This window comes from Harpia harpyja, chromosome 22 (genome assembly GCF_026419915.1).
Source record: "Harpia harpyja isolate bHarHar1 chromosome 22, bHarHar1 primary haplotype, whole genome shotgun sequence".
Classification (NCBI taxonomy): Eukaryota; Metazoa; Chordata; class Aves; order Accipitriformes; family Accipitridae; genus Harpia; species Harpia harpyja.
In genome coordinates, this window is record NC_068961.1 from 1,811,344 (window position 1) to 1,824,360 (window position 13,017).

The 13,017-nt window shown below is 38.8% G+C and overlaps 1 protein-coding gene across 6 annotated transcripts in view; it reads right to left on the reverse strand.

The window, feature by feature from the left end:
• GLRA2 (glycine receptor alpha 2) overlaps positions 1–13,017 on the reverse strand; it is a 136,763-nt gene that overhangs the window by 103,610 nt on the left and 20,136 nt on the right. For 3 of the 6 annotated variants that reach the window (XM_052773987.1, XM_052773985.1, XM_052773982.1), the window contains exons 3-4: positions 8,527–8,594; positions 1,195–1,418 (exon numbers count right to left, since the gene is read on the reverse strand). In XM_052773987.1, coding sequence (XP_052629947.1) covers positions 1,195–1,418; positions 8,527–8,594 — 292 coding nt within the window. Of the gene's footprint in view, positions 1–1,194; positions 1,419–8,362; positions 8,431–8,526; positions 8,595–13,017 lie in introns of all 6 variants that reach the window. The other 3 variants (XM_052773986.1, XM_052773984.1, XM_052773988.1) reach the window with 2 other exon arrangements.

Here is a 13,017-nt window from a genome sequence, read left to right on the forward strand (position 1 = left end):
TCCTTGTATCCTATTATTTTTCTCAAACTGTTCAGGTATGCTAGTTTGAAACGTTGCTCAATAAACATTTACTTTCCACCCTGCTTAATCCATCCAAATATTACTGGGGTTTTATCAAGGAATTGCCACAAGAATTAAGTAAATAGAGGAAGTGCCACGTTATTATTTATTTATTTAGCATCCTAAAGAACACAGGTGTCCTGAACCTGGATCAATAATAATTCTTTAATGAAAATGCAAGTCACAAACAGAATGCCCAGTCAGAAACAACTGCCTTCTAAGCTAATCTGCCTTACAGATGAGTAAATTCACTAAATAACCTGTTAAACAAATCCTATCATGTTTACTTTCCACAATGCAAGAAATGCAAAAGCTGAGGAGCGTTCCCAGGAACAAATAAAACACAGTAATTGCTTTTTTTTAAAACAATTGTAAGAGCAATAATACAGTGTTTTGCATCTTTGACTACCTATATTAAGCAATTAACAACGCACAGTAAGCTGAATGTCAAATAAACACTGCAGATTATTTGCTGCTGTTTACATCTGTATAATGCAATTCTGATTCTCTGCATATGTCTCATTTCATCAGGTCATATCAAATCATGTTTTGTTAGTGTTTAATTCAGCCTAAATCCAGTCACATGACACACACTTCAATGCACTTAGTATGAAAAAATGCTTTCCATAATTCCAGTTTTTTTAAAATGTGAATAGATACATCTGATTACCCAGTGACTTGCATGTCAAGTTTATTGCATTTCAAGCATGCTTTTACTTAAGGTGTTGAGCAGTCATTTAAAATACTATTCCCCTTTACTTTTAAATTGCAACCCACAAACTACTGAGGAGTTTGATTTCCTTTCTTTGTAAGAGGAGTGAATTCAGCTAACACTAATGGAAATTATTGAGGCGTACCATTAAAGTTTTAGACAGCCTCAAGTTTCCAACAAGACTAACAAGTACTGCTGTGCCACTTACAGACTATTTTGCAAAAAGTAAAAGCTTAGCAAAGGAATACAGGCAAATTTTCCTTCTACCCTGCTATGATTAAGTCTCGTTTCAGTTGTACATATGGGACAACAAAAAAATAAATAGATACATTATGTTCTGTAAGCATGGTTACATCCAGAAAAACAGGGAGTGAGGGGAAAGAAGGGGATGAAGAGAAAAAAAATAAAGTTAATGAGTTTACCTGATACTGTACAACACTTTTCCAGTTTTAGAAATCCTCAGCAACTTGTTGTCTGTTGTGACATCATGGAAGTTTGCTCCCTTCTCGTTGGCAAAGAATAAATCTGGCTTCCAAATAGAGTCCAACATAGAGGGATCCAAATCCAGGGAATCATCAGGATATTCACTGTAAGCCAGACGTGAGTCGTTCCACTGCTGTCTCAAAAAAATGTTCACTCTGTAGTCCTACAGGAATGCCATGTAAAAAGGTTACTAAGCCACTCACCAAAACTGGAAGCCCGCTTTAGCTTGCTTTATGCTCTTAGACTTACTACAGTACCAGCATTACAGCAAACATTTATGTTATCCTTTGAACATAAGTTGTCATTTGAAAATAAAGCACTCTAAATGCTGTATTGAACAAAACAAACACAACTGGTACATTTTCCAAATCAAAATTACTTCAGTGATGAAAAAAACATTAACTGCAACCTCCAATATTAAATATAACCCTCTTTCAAATGCTATGGATTAACTCAGGTACTTAGAAAGTCAAAAAGCATTGCAGCTAAATATGTAGAATTTCAACAAAGATTCTGTAAAACTACTAATTTAAATAAATTGCTTCCAATATGTAAATCAATTATTTCTAATGTATTCATGAATAGTTGCTAATTCCAGTAAAGCCAGATTTGTATAGAGGAAATTAAATCAGCACTTCTTATTTACTGTTTGTATCCTTTTTCTATCTACTGTATGCTTTTCTCTGTATGTTCCTTCATTCACTCCTCCCTCTCTGCATCCCATTAAAATTGTTCTAATTGCATTCTTCTGCTCAGTGGTCTGCTAGTCACAACTGGGAAAGACAGCAATTACTTAGAGGTTCATTTAGAACCAATATTAACGCTGTGTCAAGAACTGGCTATTAAAGGGGAGTGTGAAAAGAGCTTTTAGGGTTTAAACTCTCTGGAGGGAATGGAAAGATGCTAATGCTTATTCTCCTTATCCTGAATTTCCAAAGTCAGCAAATAAGAGCTTCATCTCTCCCAGTTTTCCCTGTGTTGTAGTAATTTCAGGTAAATATGCTATATTTAACTTGTTTGTGAACACTCTCTTAGAAATACACCTACTTTTCCTCTAAAAGAAAAATATTTAATAATATTTCTATCAATTATATTATCTGAAGGAATATGATATCAAATAATTCTGCCAACTGTACAAACCCCTCACATCTAGGATTTGCTTTATGGTAGCTGCAGTACATTAAAATGGCAGCACTGTGCTTTTGACTTGGAAAGTGTATGAGCTGACCTAGGTTTAGTTAGGCCACTCAACTGCTTAGTCTAAAGAACTTGCCATCCTTGAAATGTAAATAAATATTCTCACTCTGATTAGAGTTGCAGAAAGCAGCTTGCCCATTATGCAGACTCTGTGAACGAGCCCCTCCAAGCTTCAGCATTTCCCACCCTTCATTCAGTAGGTTGGTGATGAGGTGTGGTGCAGTTTTTGAACCCAATGAGATGATGCTTTACAGTCTCACTAGGAATGTGATTTTTCTTGCTTTCTTTATCATTTTCATTTTGTTGTTGGGTAGAATTGAGTCAAAACAGGAATGACTACTAATCGGAGCAAGACAGACCTGAGAGAGGTCTCAAGAATGGCACATTTATTAAAGATACTTACACAGCCGGTATCTGTTTTTCACAAGCCACTAGTACTTTTTATGATGGTGGTGTTTCATCCAGTTAAAGATCAAAAAGCTACTTGCAGTTCTGAGCTTATAAAATGTCTTCACATCTTGTGAGGATACACTAATCCTAAGCACACTTTCCCTTGTTTCTTGGTCTTAGAAACTGAGAGTGTCTTAAAAGTTTATATGGGACAGTTATAAATCCAAGAAAACACTTGATTTTCATTCTGTAGAAAAGAAGGCAGGAGCTGTCATCAACAACTGCTGATAGAATAAAATTGCTACAACTATTTGTCCAACTGCCTTTTGTGCAAATTTTTTTTTTTAAATAAGATATATAATGAAGTCTATGGAAAGCAGAGGGATTTTTTCCCCCATGACATAGAATTCATAAATAAGTCAAATCAGTAGATTGTTTAGAAATATCTAGAAATAAATGTGCTTTCATGAACTTCAGTAGTTGGTGATTTAGATAACAAAAACCGGTCTGAAAAATCCTTATTCATAGAAGAGCTTGCATATGATCATATATATTATACCAAAAGCATAAATATGCCAATAGGATTACACTATCTTTTTCAATATGTACCTTCATAAATATATCACAGCCATCACGCAGATACACTTAAAAATGCTTTCTTTCTGCAAGCTTTGTTGTTAGAAGCAAAACAGTACTGAAACCTTTGTTTATGTCTGATAGACTTTGCATATATATATATAAGTGTAGATATTTTAATAAGAAATAAATGGAAATATAACTTGAACATCACAAAACCATTATTACTTTTTTTCCTGTGCTTGCGGTATAAGCAGTTGAGAGGGATGTGTGTTTACACAGACAGACCTAATCACGTGCAGAATTTTGAATTTACTTTTCCTGTGCTAACATTGTAACTATCTTCTGAAGAAAAAGTTCTCCTGAGAATGGTATCACAACATGGAGCTCAGGCAGACTACAGTGTGTATTTTGCAAGTTCCTGAGGGTAGATGTGGGCGGACTGTAGTAATGCACTCCTACACAACCATGAGTACACCTGGTCCACAAATCCTTTCTGACAGCACCACCGCTCTGAACAAGTAGCGTGGACCGCAGATTCTCTCTCCATTGCAACACCAATGACAGCGGTAGCTCAAGGCAACTCAGATAAACAGTTTTCCTCTGTTCTCAAGCCGTAAGATTAGAGTAATACTAAAATACTAAAGGAATATTAATCTGATTAGTTTTAGTAGATTTATCTGAAGATTTAGGGACTCAATCCACAGATATACTTCGCTTGTGTTATAGGAATCTCGGATAGGTCTTTCAGCAAATCCACGGCCACCAGATTCACTGCTCAGAGCTTCAGAAAAGTTCTGGGTCCCTTTGGCCTCAGCACTGCTGTGGCAGGGGGTGCAGAGGAGCCCAGCCCCCTCTTCAGTGCTACTTTCTGTCTCTGAACTGATGCTCGTCTTAGATCTTAGCCTTCCTCCCATCCTCCTCTCCAACAGCATTGATCGCCCAGGTGTTGAGTCAGATGTCTCAGGCAAACAGCAGACTTAGCTGGCCTTCCATGCATAAGAGGGTCTTGCCAAAGAGACTACTCTCTCTCTCTCTCAATCCTAAATATGAATGCTAGCTGAAAAGTAGTGGTTTAATGACCTATTTCAAAGCCATGTGACAGAAAAGCACTTGGTTACCTGTGTACCTAAGCATGCAAGGTGTCCTCAATGGCTTCAGTGGGGGCTCTGCTTTTATGCAGTTAAAACTATACATGTGAATTAATCAGGATCTAACAAGCTGATTTGTAATTATGTTTTTTCTAGTGGGAAGATAATATCATACAGCCAGCCACAGCCAAGCTTTTAATATAAAGGAATGGCAAATTTTTCTGCTAACAGAAGTACTCAAAACACAACTGGAGTTTGATGCGTTTTCCCCAACAGAGAACCTGCTGCATAGTGTCAGTCATTGATTATAGGGCATAACGACAATAATAATGTCCTCACAGCTAGTCATTTCTGTAATTAACAATTAGCTCATCAATGTACAAACTGCTCTTAGCTTCTCCTACAGCTGATAGCTAAAAAATCCTGGTCATTAGCAACACTGAACATCTGAATTCTTTGGGACTCTGCCCAGCCTGATGTAGATTACTCATCTGTGATACTCAGCTGCAGTCATGCTGTACAGTGAATTTTCTGCTGAATACTGCATGTGTGAATGCTTCCAAAAATAGATACAGAGCTTACTGGCAGAACTGCTTTATTCAGTGAAGTTACTCAGGAACAACTTTTTCTCTTTGTTTGCAAGTTAGGGCTTAAATGAAAGGCAAATGAATCAATGAAGAAAATTTCCAACGATTCCATCTTGACTCTGGCCTTTTTTTTACTATTTTTGTTTTGGTATAATATATATCATTCTAATATGGAAGAAAACCATTTCTTTTGGAGAAAAAAAAAATCATTTGTGATACTGTCCCATACATGCATTATAGTGTAGAAAAACGAATACATATGCATTTTGTTTCCCTAGACCTTTGGAAACAAAACTTATGAAGACTCTATGGAATTTATCCATTTGGAGATAACCAGCACAAAATCCTGTTTTATTTCTGAATGAAAGGTTTTAGCTTTTAGAAGAATATGCTGGACATAAGAGTTGTGCTGGTCTTTCAGAGAGGGATGAATTTCATCATGGTGTCTGTCCTAATCAGAAAACAGAAGCTACTCCTGCTAACATTATTGAGAACCTGGCTTACTGAATTTAGTAGGTCTGGGGCTGTAATCCTGTTTGCCATGTTCATTTCTTCTACTGAAAGCTTCTCTACACAAGTTTTCATCTCCCAAGTTTCCAATGAGCTGCTGTAGATCATCCAAGTTATATTCTGATAATGTCCCTTCAGAACATATACATGGTTTCACTAAGCATTCCTGTCCTCTGAGACAGGAGTGTCTCTATTGAATTTACAATCCAGGGTTTTAAATGAATTGTTTAGTTTTATGTCAAGACCATCAAGAGCATTTTATAGGGAAAAATGGATGCTAGGAGTCAAACAAAACTCATTATTTATCACAAGGGGTGCCAACATTTTTACCACATGATTACATCTATTTCAGAAAGGCAAAGTAGATGGAGCACTAATTGATGTCTGCCTCTCAGAGCAGTTTTAAAACATCCTAAAACTAGTCACACTAGTCATTAACGAACTGACAGCATTAAGAAAATCAGTATCAAACCATTGAACAGCATCTAAGAGAAATCTGTCCACACTTTTGGCAGATATTATGAACAAAGCAAAATAAGAAAGCCAATAGTCTTTGTTTTCATCTATTTGAATGTTTGGCTGTTTTCAGCAGAATGTGTTAATGAACATTGGAAAGGTGCACATTAACATATTTGATAGAAGGTAAAATGCAATGAGGGGATTTAATCAAAGCAATGAAGGAGTCTAATTAATGCAATCAGCATTAGGTCGTGCAAATATTTTCATTGAATGCCATCTTGTAAAGCCAGTGACGTGCAGGATTTTTGCTACTTAACGCTATGCTGATGCCTCTACACACTAGGATCAACAGACATGGCTGGGTAAAAAAAGGCTACATTCATAGCTATCTTCTCAGAATCCTTTAAACATAGGAAAACAAATGAAGTTTTCCAAAAAAACTGAAAATTAGGTCTGTTGATAATTATGTTATATGAAGATATGTTTTTTCCTGTCATTTTTAACTTGATTTTTGTTTTCTTTTAAAATGTTTTTAAAATATTGTAGATACATACTCTAAAGCATTATCTGTTTTATTTTATAGCTCTGTATGTTATATCTTGTCATTTATAGAAGAGACTTCCCCACACTATTTAAGAAAGCAATCCGCCCTAGCCATAACTCGCCCTTTATCTCCAGAAAACATTAGATAACAGGGTGGTTTTTTAAATAAAAATATTTAGGAGCAGAAAATTTCTGTTCCTGCATTCCTTAGGCACCACTTTCTAAAATGATGCCATGAATTACAACTGAATTTAAATGAAGTATTTGAATATTAAATTAAATCATTAAGTTGGGCTAAATATCTGCTCTTCCTTCATAATGCAAGGATTGCAAGGCAGTATCTATCCTATTTTATAAAAAAATAGTTCTTTGGTAACCTTAAGTCCTTTTGTGGGTAGCAAGTTCATTTTTAGTTGCCAAGAACTCAGTCCTACAGGATGCTGAGTACCTTTATTGCCTCTGGCTTCAGCAAACACAGAAAGACCTGGACGCTGTGTAGGAATCCCCAGAAAACAGAGTTGTGGAACTATATTGCAATAGCTTCAGAAGTGTCCATAGCTGTCCATAGTGTCCTAAGGCAATGAGAATAACTTGCAAAATTTCAATGAAAGGGGGAGCACCCATTTTTAATTTATTTTGTGGCAGCAGTGGCTTGAGGAGTTCGAAGTTAAGCTGGGATTTGTCACTAGACCCTTTCTAGAATGGGTTTAACTTACTACTTCTATATGAGCACCTGATAATTATTATGGGTTTATTACATTATTATAAGAAAGCCATCAAAAATCTCTCTGTACTAACCCCAGTAGTCACGTGTATGTATGCTTGAATAAATAACTGATCCTTTTTGTTCATTGTTTGAAAAGCCAGATTAAAAAACTCAGCATCTTTTTAAATGGACTAAAAATAATTTTTTTTCATTTTTCTTAGCAAATATTGAAGAAAATGAAAATTAACTTCTAGACTAAAAAATAAAAAATTGGACTAAAATTTTAATTTCCATTTTTTTAACTTGACTTCATTAATTCTAAATTTTTGCAATTTTAAAAAGAAAAATCTCATCTTGAAATGAAAAATTGAACTATTTATTTTTATATATATCAAAATTAAAACTGACATTTTCATCTGGGCCTTGTTTTTTTGACTGATAACATTCTTTGAATTCAGTCAAAATACACATTTCTGTCAGCTGCGATCCCCTCGTTTCCTAGTTTAACCCTCAGAATACCCAAGTCTCCTTATACCTATATGTTTTAGTCATTTGACTCAAGTTTTGCATTCACTTCAGTTGCTGATGTGGCTGCAATTCACAGAGATTTAACTAAGTTAAACAAGACCGTCCTGGTAGCTCTGTCAGCACAGTCTGCAGCAACAGATAATTCAGTATGTGGTGTAAGACCTACTCAAAATATGGAGTACTTGGCAGGGAGCCCTACAGCTGAGCTCCAGCCATTCCTCTGCCTCTTCAGTGCTAATAAAACCTGAGAAATCTGGTTTGCCCACACCTGTATTTGCTGCCACCACAGTCACTACAGACTATGGTGCAGTCACTGCATATGTACTTTTAGACTTGGTAGTTGAGTTTAGTAATTTATATACCTCTTTATATAGTTATTTTATATTTATTTTATTTTAATTCAGCTGGTAGGCTTTTAGTAGCTTAATAACTTAGTAACTGTCCCCATGTCCTGAGCATCTCTATTCTACATCACATCCCACTCCTTCACAAGATGGCTTCAATGACCAGTCCCACTCACCATTGTAGTTTCTGCTATTGAACCAAAGCTGTTGATAAATATGTTGCAGGTAACATTTACAGGAGGACCTGCAAGTTGAACAATAAATAGAAAAATTGACAGGTTGTGTTCATGACATATATTAAGTATTGTCGTTCTCTTGCCAATGACATCATAGCACTTACCATTGTGGTTTCTGTGACTGATCCAAAACTGTTGATAAAAATATTGCAAGTAACGTTTACTGGAGGACCTGTGGAATGCAATAAAAATGTTGCAATATACATTGAAATAAAAGTACAGATCTCTCAGCCTCCATACAATCTGGTACAGATGTGGCTGAAAACAAGTAGAAAGTGAGTTTTCCCAAACAGATCATGTAAATATTGATCAAAAGAAAAACATTATCAATACTAACTTAATTAACCTAGTTTCACTGGAAGTTGTTATATAAATACACAGAACTATATCCTTGCATTTAAGGATTTGAGAAGAGCTGAGTGAGGGCATGAGTATAACAGCTTTTTCTTTATCCACAGTGCCAGCACAGAATATGTTTTAGCATTGCAACCACTCCTCTCTCCCTTCCTTCTCAGACTTAAAATTAAAAGATTATCTCTCCACACCTATTCCACCTTGTATGCAAAGGCTTTCCACTGAAATTCCCAGCAAGAGGCAGTTTTCACATTGACTCCAGTCCACTGAAAATGGACTTGGACAAGCAGCTCTTTTAGCACCTGATCTGGAGATGTCTGCCTTGCCATAAACAAATATTTTAGCAGTATCTGTTCTGGCTTGACACAGCTTTCGTTAAACAGCTATTTGTAATCTCTTCCCTCCCGCCTCCTTTCCTGCTATTCAGCAGTCACTGACGTGTAGAAGAATGAATGGGGACTTAATATTTAATTAGTTGTCTATTAACCTCCTAGGTTTTTTGGGCACAATGAAATAAACAGGGGTTCTCAGCTGAATCAAAAAGGATTAATGCTAAATGCCTGAATTTCAATAACATAAAAGTTAATACAAACATTGAGTATCAAGTACTTTCTTGTCTCTTTTCTCATTACTATTTTTAATCACATAATTTTCCTTATATTAAAAAAGTCAGCGCACAGAATATAAATACCTACATTTGGTTTCATAGTTAGATCTGAAATTCCTTTACAAAAGATGGAAACTTTATTACTTTCTTTTTTGAAAAATGGAAAGATAAAGCAGTGTGCCCAGCGAAACTCAATATACTGTCAGCTTCCTGAGTGCTAGACCACCCACCTTCAAGGAAACAAACACATTTGTTTTGGGAAGAAAAACCACAACAGTAATATGTTTTGAGGCTGTTAAATTCCAATGAAGAGTGTTGTTCAACTCAGTTTTTGCAACAATTGTTTTTTAAAAAACACTTCCTTTTTACAGTGTAAATGTGTTTTCACTCTCAACACCAAGCTAAAACAAGACAAATAGTCTGCTATTCTCTGTCCATAGTATCATTTTTTTCCTTTTTACTTGATGATATTTCTACTAGCTGGACAGCTTGACCAATATATTTCTCTACCTCTAAACAAACAGAATCACCAAATCATTGAAGTTGGAAGGAACCTCTAGAGATCACCCAGTCCCCTTAGTCCATCTAGTCGCAGAGCAGGATCAGCTAGAGCAGGTTGCTCAGGACTACATCCAGTTGGGTTTTGAATATCTCCGGGGATGGAGACTCCACAGCTTCTCTGGGCAACGTGTGCCAGTGCTCGGTCACCCTCACAGGAAAAGGTTTTTCTTATGTTCAAGTGGAATATCCTGTGTGTCAGTTTGTGCCCACTGCCTCTTGTCGTGTAACTAGGCACCACTGAGAAGAATCTGGCTCCATCTTCTTTACTTTCCCCCCATCAGTTATTTATGCACATGGATGAGATTCCCCCTGAACCTTCTCTTCTCCAGGCTCAGTAGCCTCAGCAACCTCAGCTTGTTGTTGTATGACAAATCCTCTTGTACTGGGGAGCCCAGAGGTGGACCCAGCACTCCAGATGTGTCTCACCAGTGCTGAGCAGAGTGAAGGATCCCCTCCCTCAACCTGCTGGCAATGCTCTGTCTAATGCAGCCCAGGAGGGGCTCTGTCTAATGCAGTCGTCTTTGCTGTAAGGACACATTGCTAGCTCATGTTCAACTTGGTGTCTGTCAGGATCCCCATGGGCTTTTCTGCAAAGCTGTATTCCAGCTGATCATCTCCCAGATTGTTCCTCTCCAGGTGCAGGACTGCATTTCCTCTGCTGAACATGGTGAGGCTCCTGTTGGCCCATTTCTGCAGCCTATCCAAGTCCCTCTGAATGGCAGCACAACCCTCTAGGGCATCAACCATTCCTCCCAGTCTTGTATCTCCTGCAAACTTGTTGAGGATGCACTCTGTCCCATCATCCAGGTAATTAATGAAGATGTTAAACAGTATTGGCCCCGTATTGACCCCTGCAGTAGACCAGTAGTGGCTGGCCTCCAGCTGGACTTCATGCTGCTGATCACAACCCTTTGAGCATGGCAATTCAGCCAGTTTTCCATGTACCTCACTGTCCATTTAGCTAGTCTGTCCCAATAGTTTGTCTATGAGGATATTGTGAGAGAGAGTGCCAAAAGCCTTGCTAAAGTTGAGATAAACAACATCCACTGCTCTCCCCTCATCCACAAAGCCTGTCAAGTCATCATAGAAGGCTATTGGTGTGGTAAGGAATGATTTCCCCTTCATAAATCCATGCTGACTACACCAGTCAGTTTCCTGTCCTTCATATCTGGAAATGGCTTCAAGGAGGATTCACTCCAGGCTTCGAGGTAAGGCTGACCAGCCTGTAGTTAGTTCCTGGATCCTCCTCCTTGTCCTTCTTGAAGATAGAAGTGACATTTTTTTTCCCGTGATGAGGAACCTCCTCCAGCCACCATGACCTTTCAGAGATAATTAAGAATAGCCTCACAATGCCATCAGCCAGCTCCCTCAGCACTTGTGGGTGCTTTCTATATGGTCTCATGGACTTCTCTGTGTCCAGTTTGCCTAAATGCTTCGTAGCCTGATTCTTCTCCACTGAGTTTTCCTTGATCTGGACTTTCCCACAGGTCTCGGGGGCATGGGATTCCTGAAACCAGTCTTATCAGTAAAGACTGAGGTGAAGGAGGCATCGAGTGCCTTGGCATTTTCCCATGCTCTTTGTCAACTTTTCTTTAATCTCGTGGTGTTGTCTTGCAGAAGTCGACGTGTCAACAGCTTTCAATTCCTGAGTGCCAGCAGAACCTAGTAAACATGCTCACCTATGTTAGGAAAACATGCATGCTCATGTTAGGAAATACACTACCGCACCACAGACTGTAGTTCAGATGGACACTAAGTACATGCTAGAGCACTGTATCTTACAACAAAGCAAATATCTCCCTCCATTTCTCTACTCAGTTATATAACATCTTTTACTTGCCTTCTGCTGGTAGATGTGGAATAGTACAAGAATTCAGTAAACTCAGTAAAAAAAAGAGATCAGGTTTGCGACCACCTGAGGAACCTGAATATTCATAAATCTATGGGACCTGACAAGATGCATCGCAGAGTCCTGAAGGAATTGGCTGATGTAGTTGCCAAGCCACTCTCCATGATATTTGAAAAGTCATGGCAGTCAGGTGAAGTCCCTGGTGACTGGAAAAAAGGGAAACATTGCACCCATTTTTAAAAAGGGTAGAAAGGAGGACCCTGGGAACTACCAACCTGTCAGCCTCACCTCTGTGCCTGACAAGATCATGGAACAGATCCTCCTAGAAGCTGTGCTACACGGAGGACAAGGAGGTGATTTGAGACAGCAGACATGGCTTCACCAAGGGCAAGTCCTGCCTGACCAAACTAGTGGCCTTCTACGATGGAGCAACTACATCAGTGGACAAGGGAGGAGCTATGGATGTCATCTATCTGGACTTCTGTAAGGCCTTTGACACAGTCCCCCACAACGTCCTTCACTCTAAATTGGAGAGATATGGATTTGATGGTGGACTGTTCAGCGGATGAAGAATTGGTTAGATGGTTGCATCCAGAGGGTAGTGGTCAATGGCTCAATGTCCACATGGAAATCAGTGACGAGTGGTGTCCCTCAGAGGTCCATATTAGGACCAGTACTGTTTAATATCTTCATCAGTGACACAGACAATGGGATCAAGTACACCCTCAGGAATTTTGCAGATGACACCAAGCTGAGTGGTACAGTTGACATGCCTGAGGGATGGGATGCCATCCAGAGGGACCTGGACAAGCTTGAGAAGTGGGCCCATGTGAACTTCATGAGGTTCAACAAGGCAAGGTCCTGCACCTGGGTCAGGGCAACCCATGGTATCAATACAGGCTGGGCAATGAAGGGATTGAGAGCAGCCCTGCAGAGAAGGACTTGGGGGGACTGGTAGATGAAAAACTGGACATGAGCTGGCAATGTGTGCTCACAGCCCAGAAAGCCGACTATATCCTGGGCTGCATCACAAGAAACGTGGCCAGCAGGTCAAGGGAGGTGATTCTGCCCCTCTGCTCCTCTCTGGTGAGACCCCACCTGCAGTTCTGCGTCCAGCTCTGGGGTCCTCAGCACAGGAAAGACATGGACCTGTTGGATCGGGTCCAGAGGAGGGACACAAAAATGATCAGAGGGCTGGAACACCTCTGCTATGGGGAAAGGCTG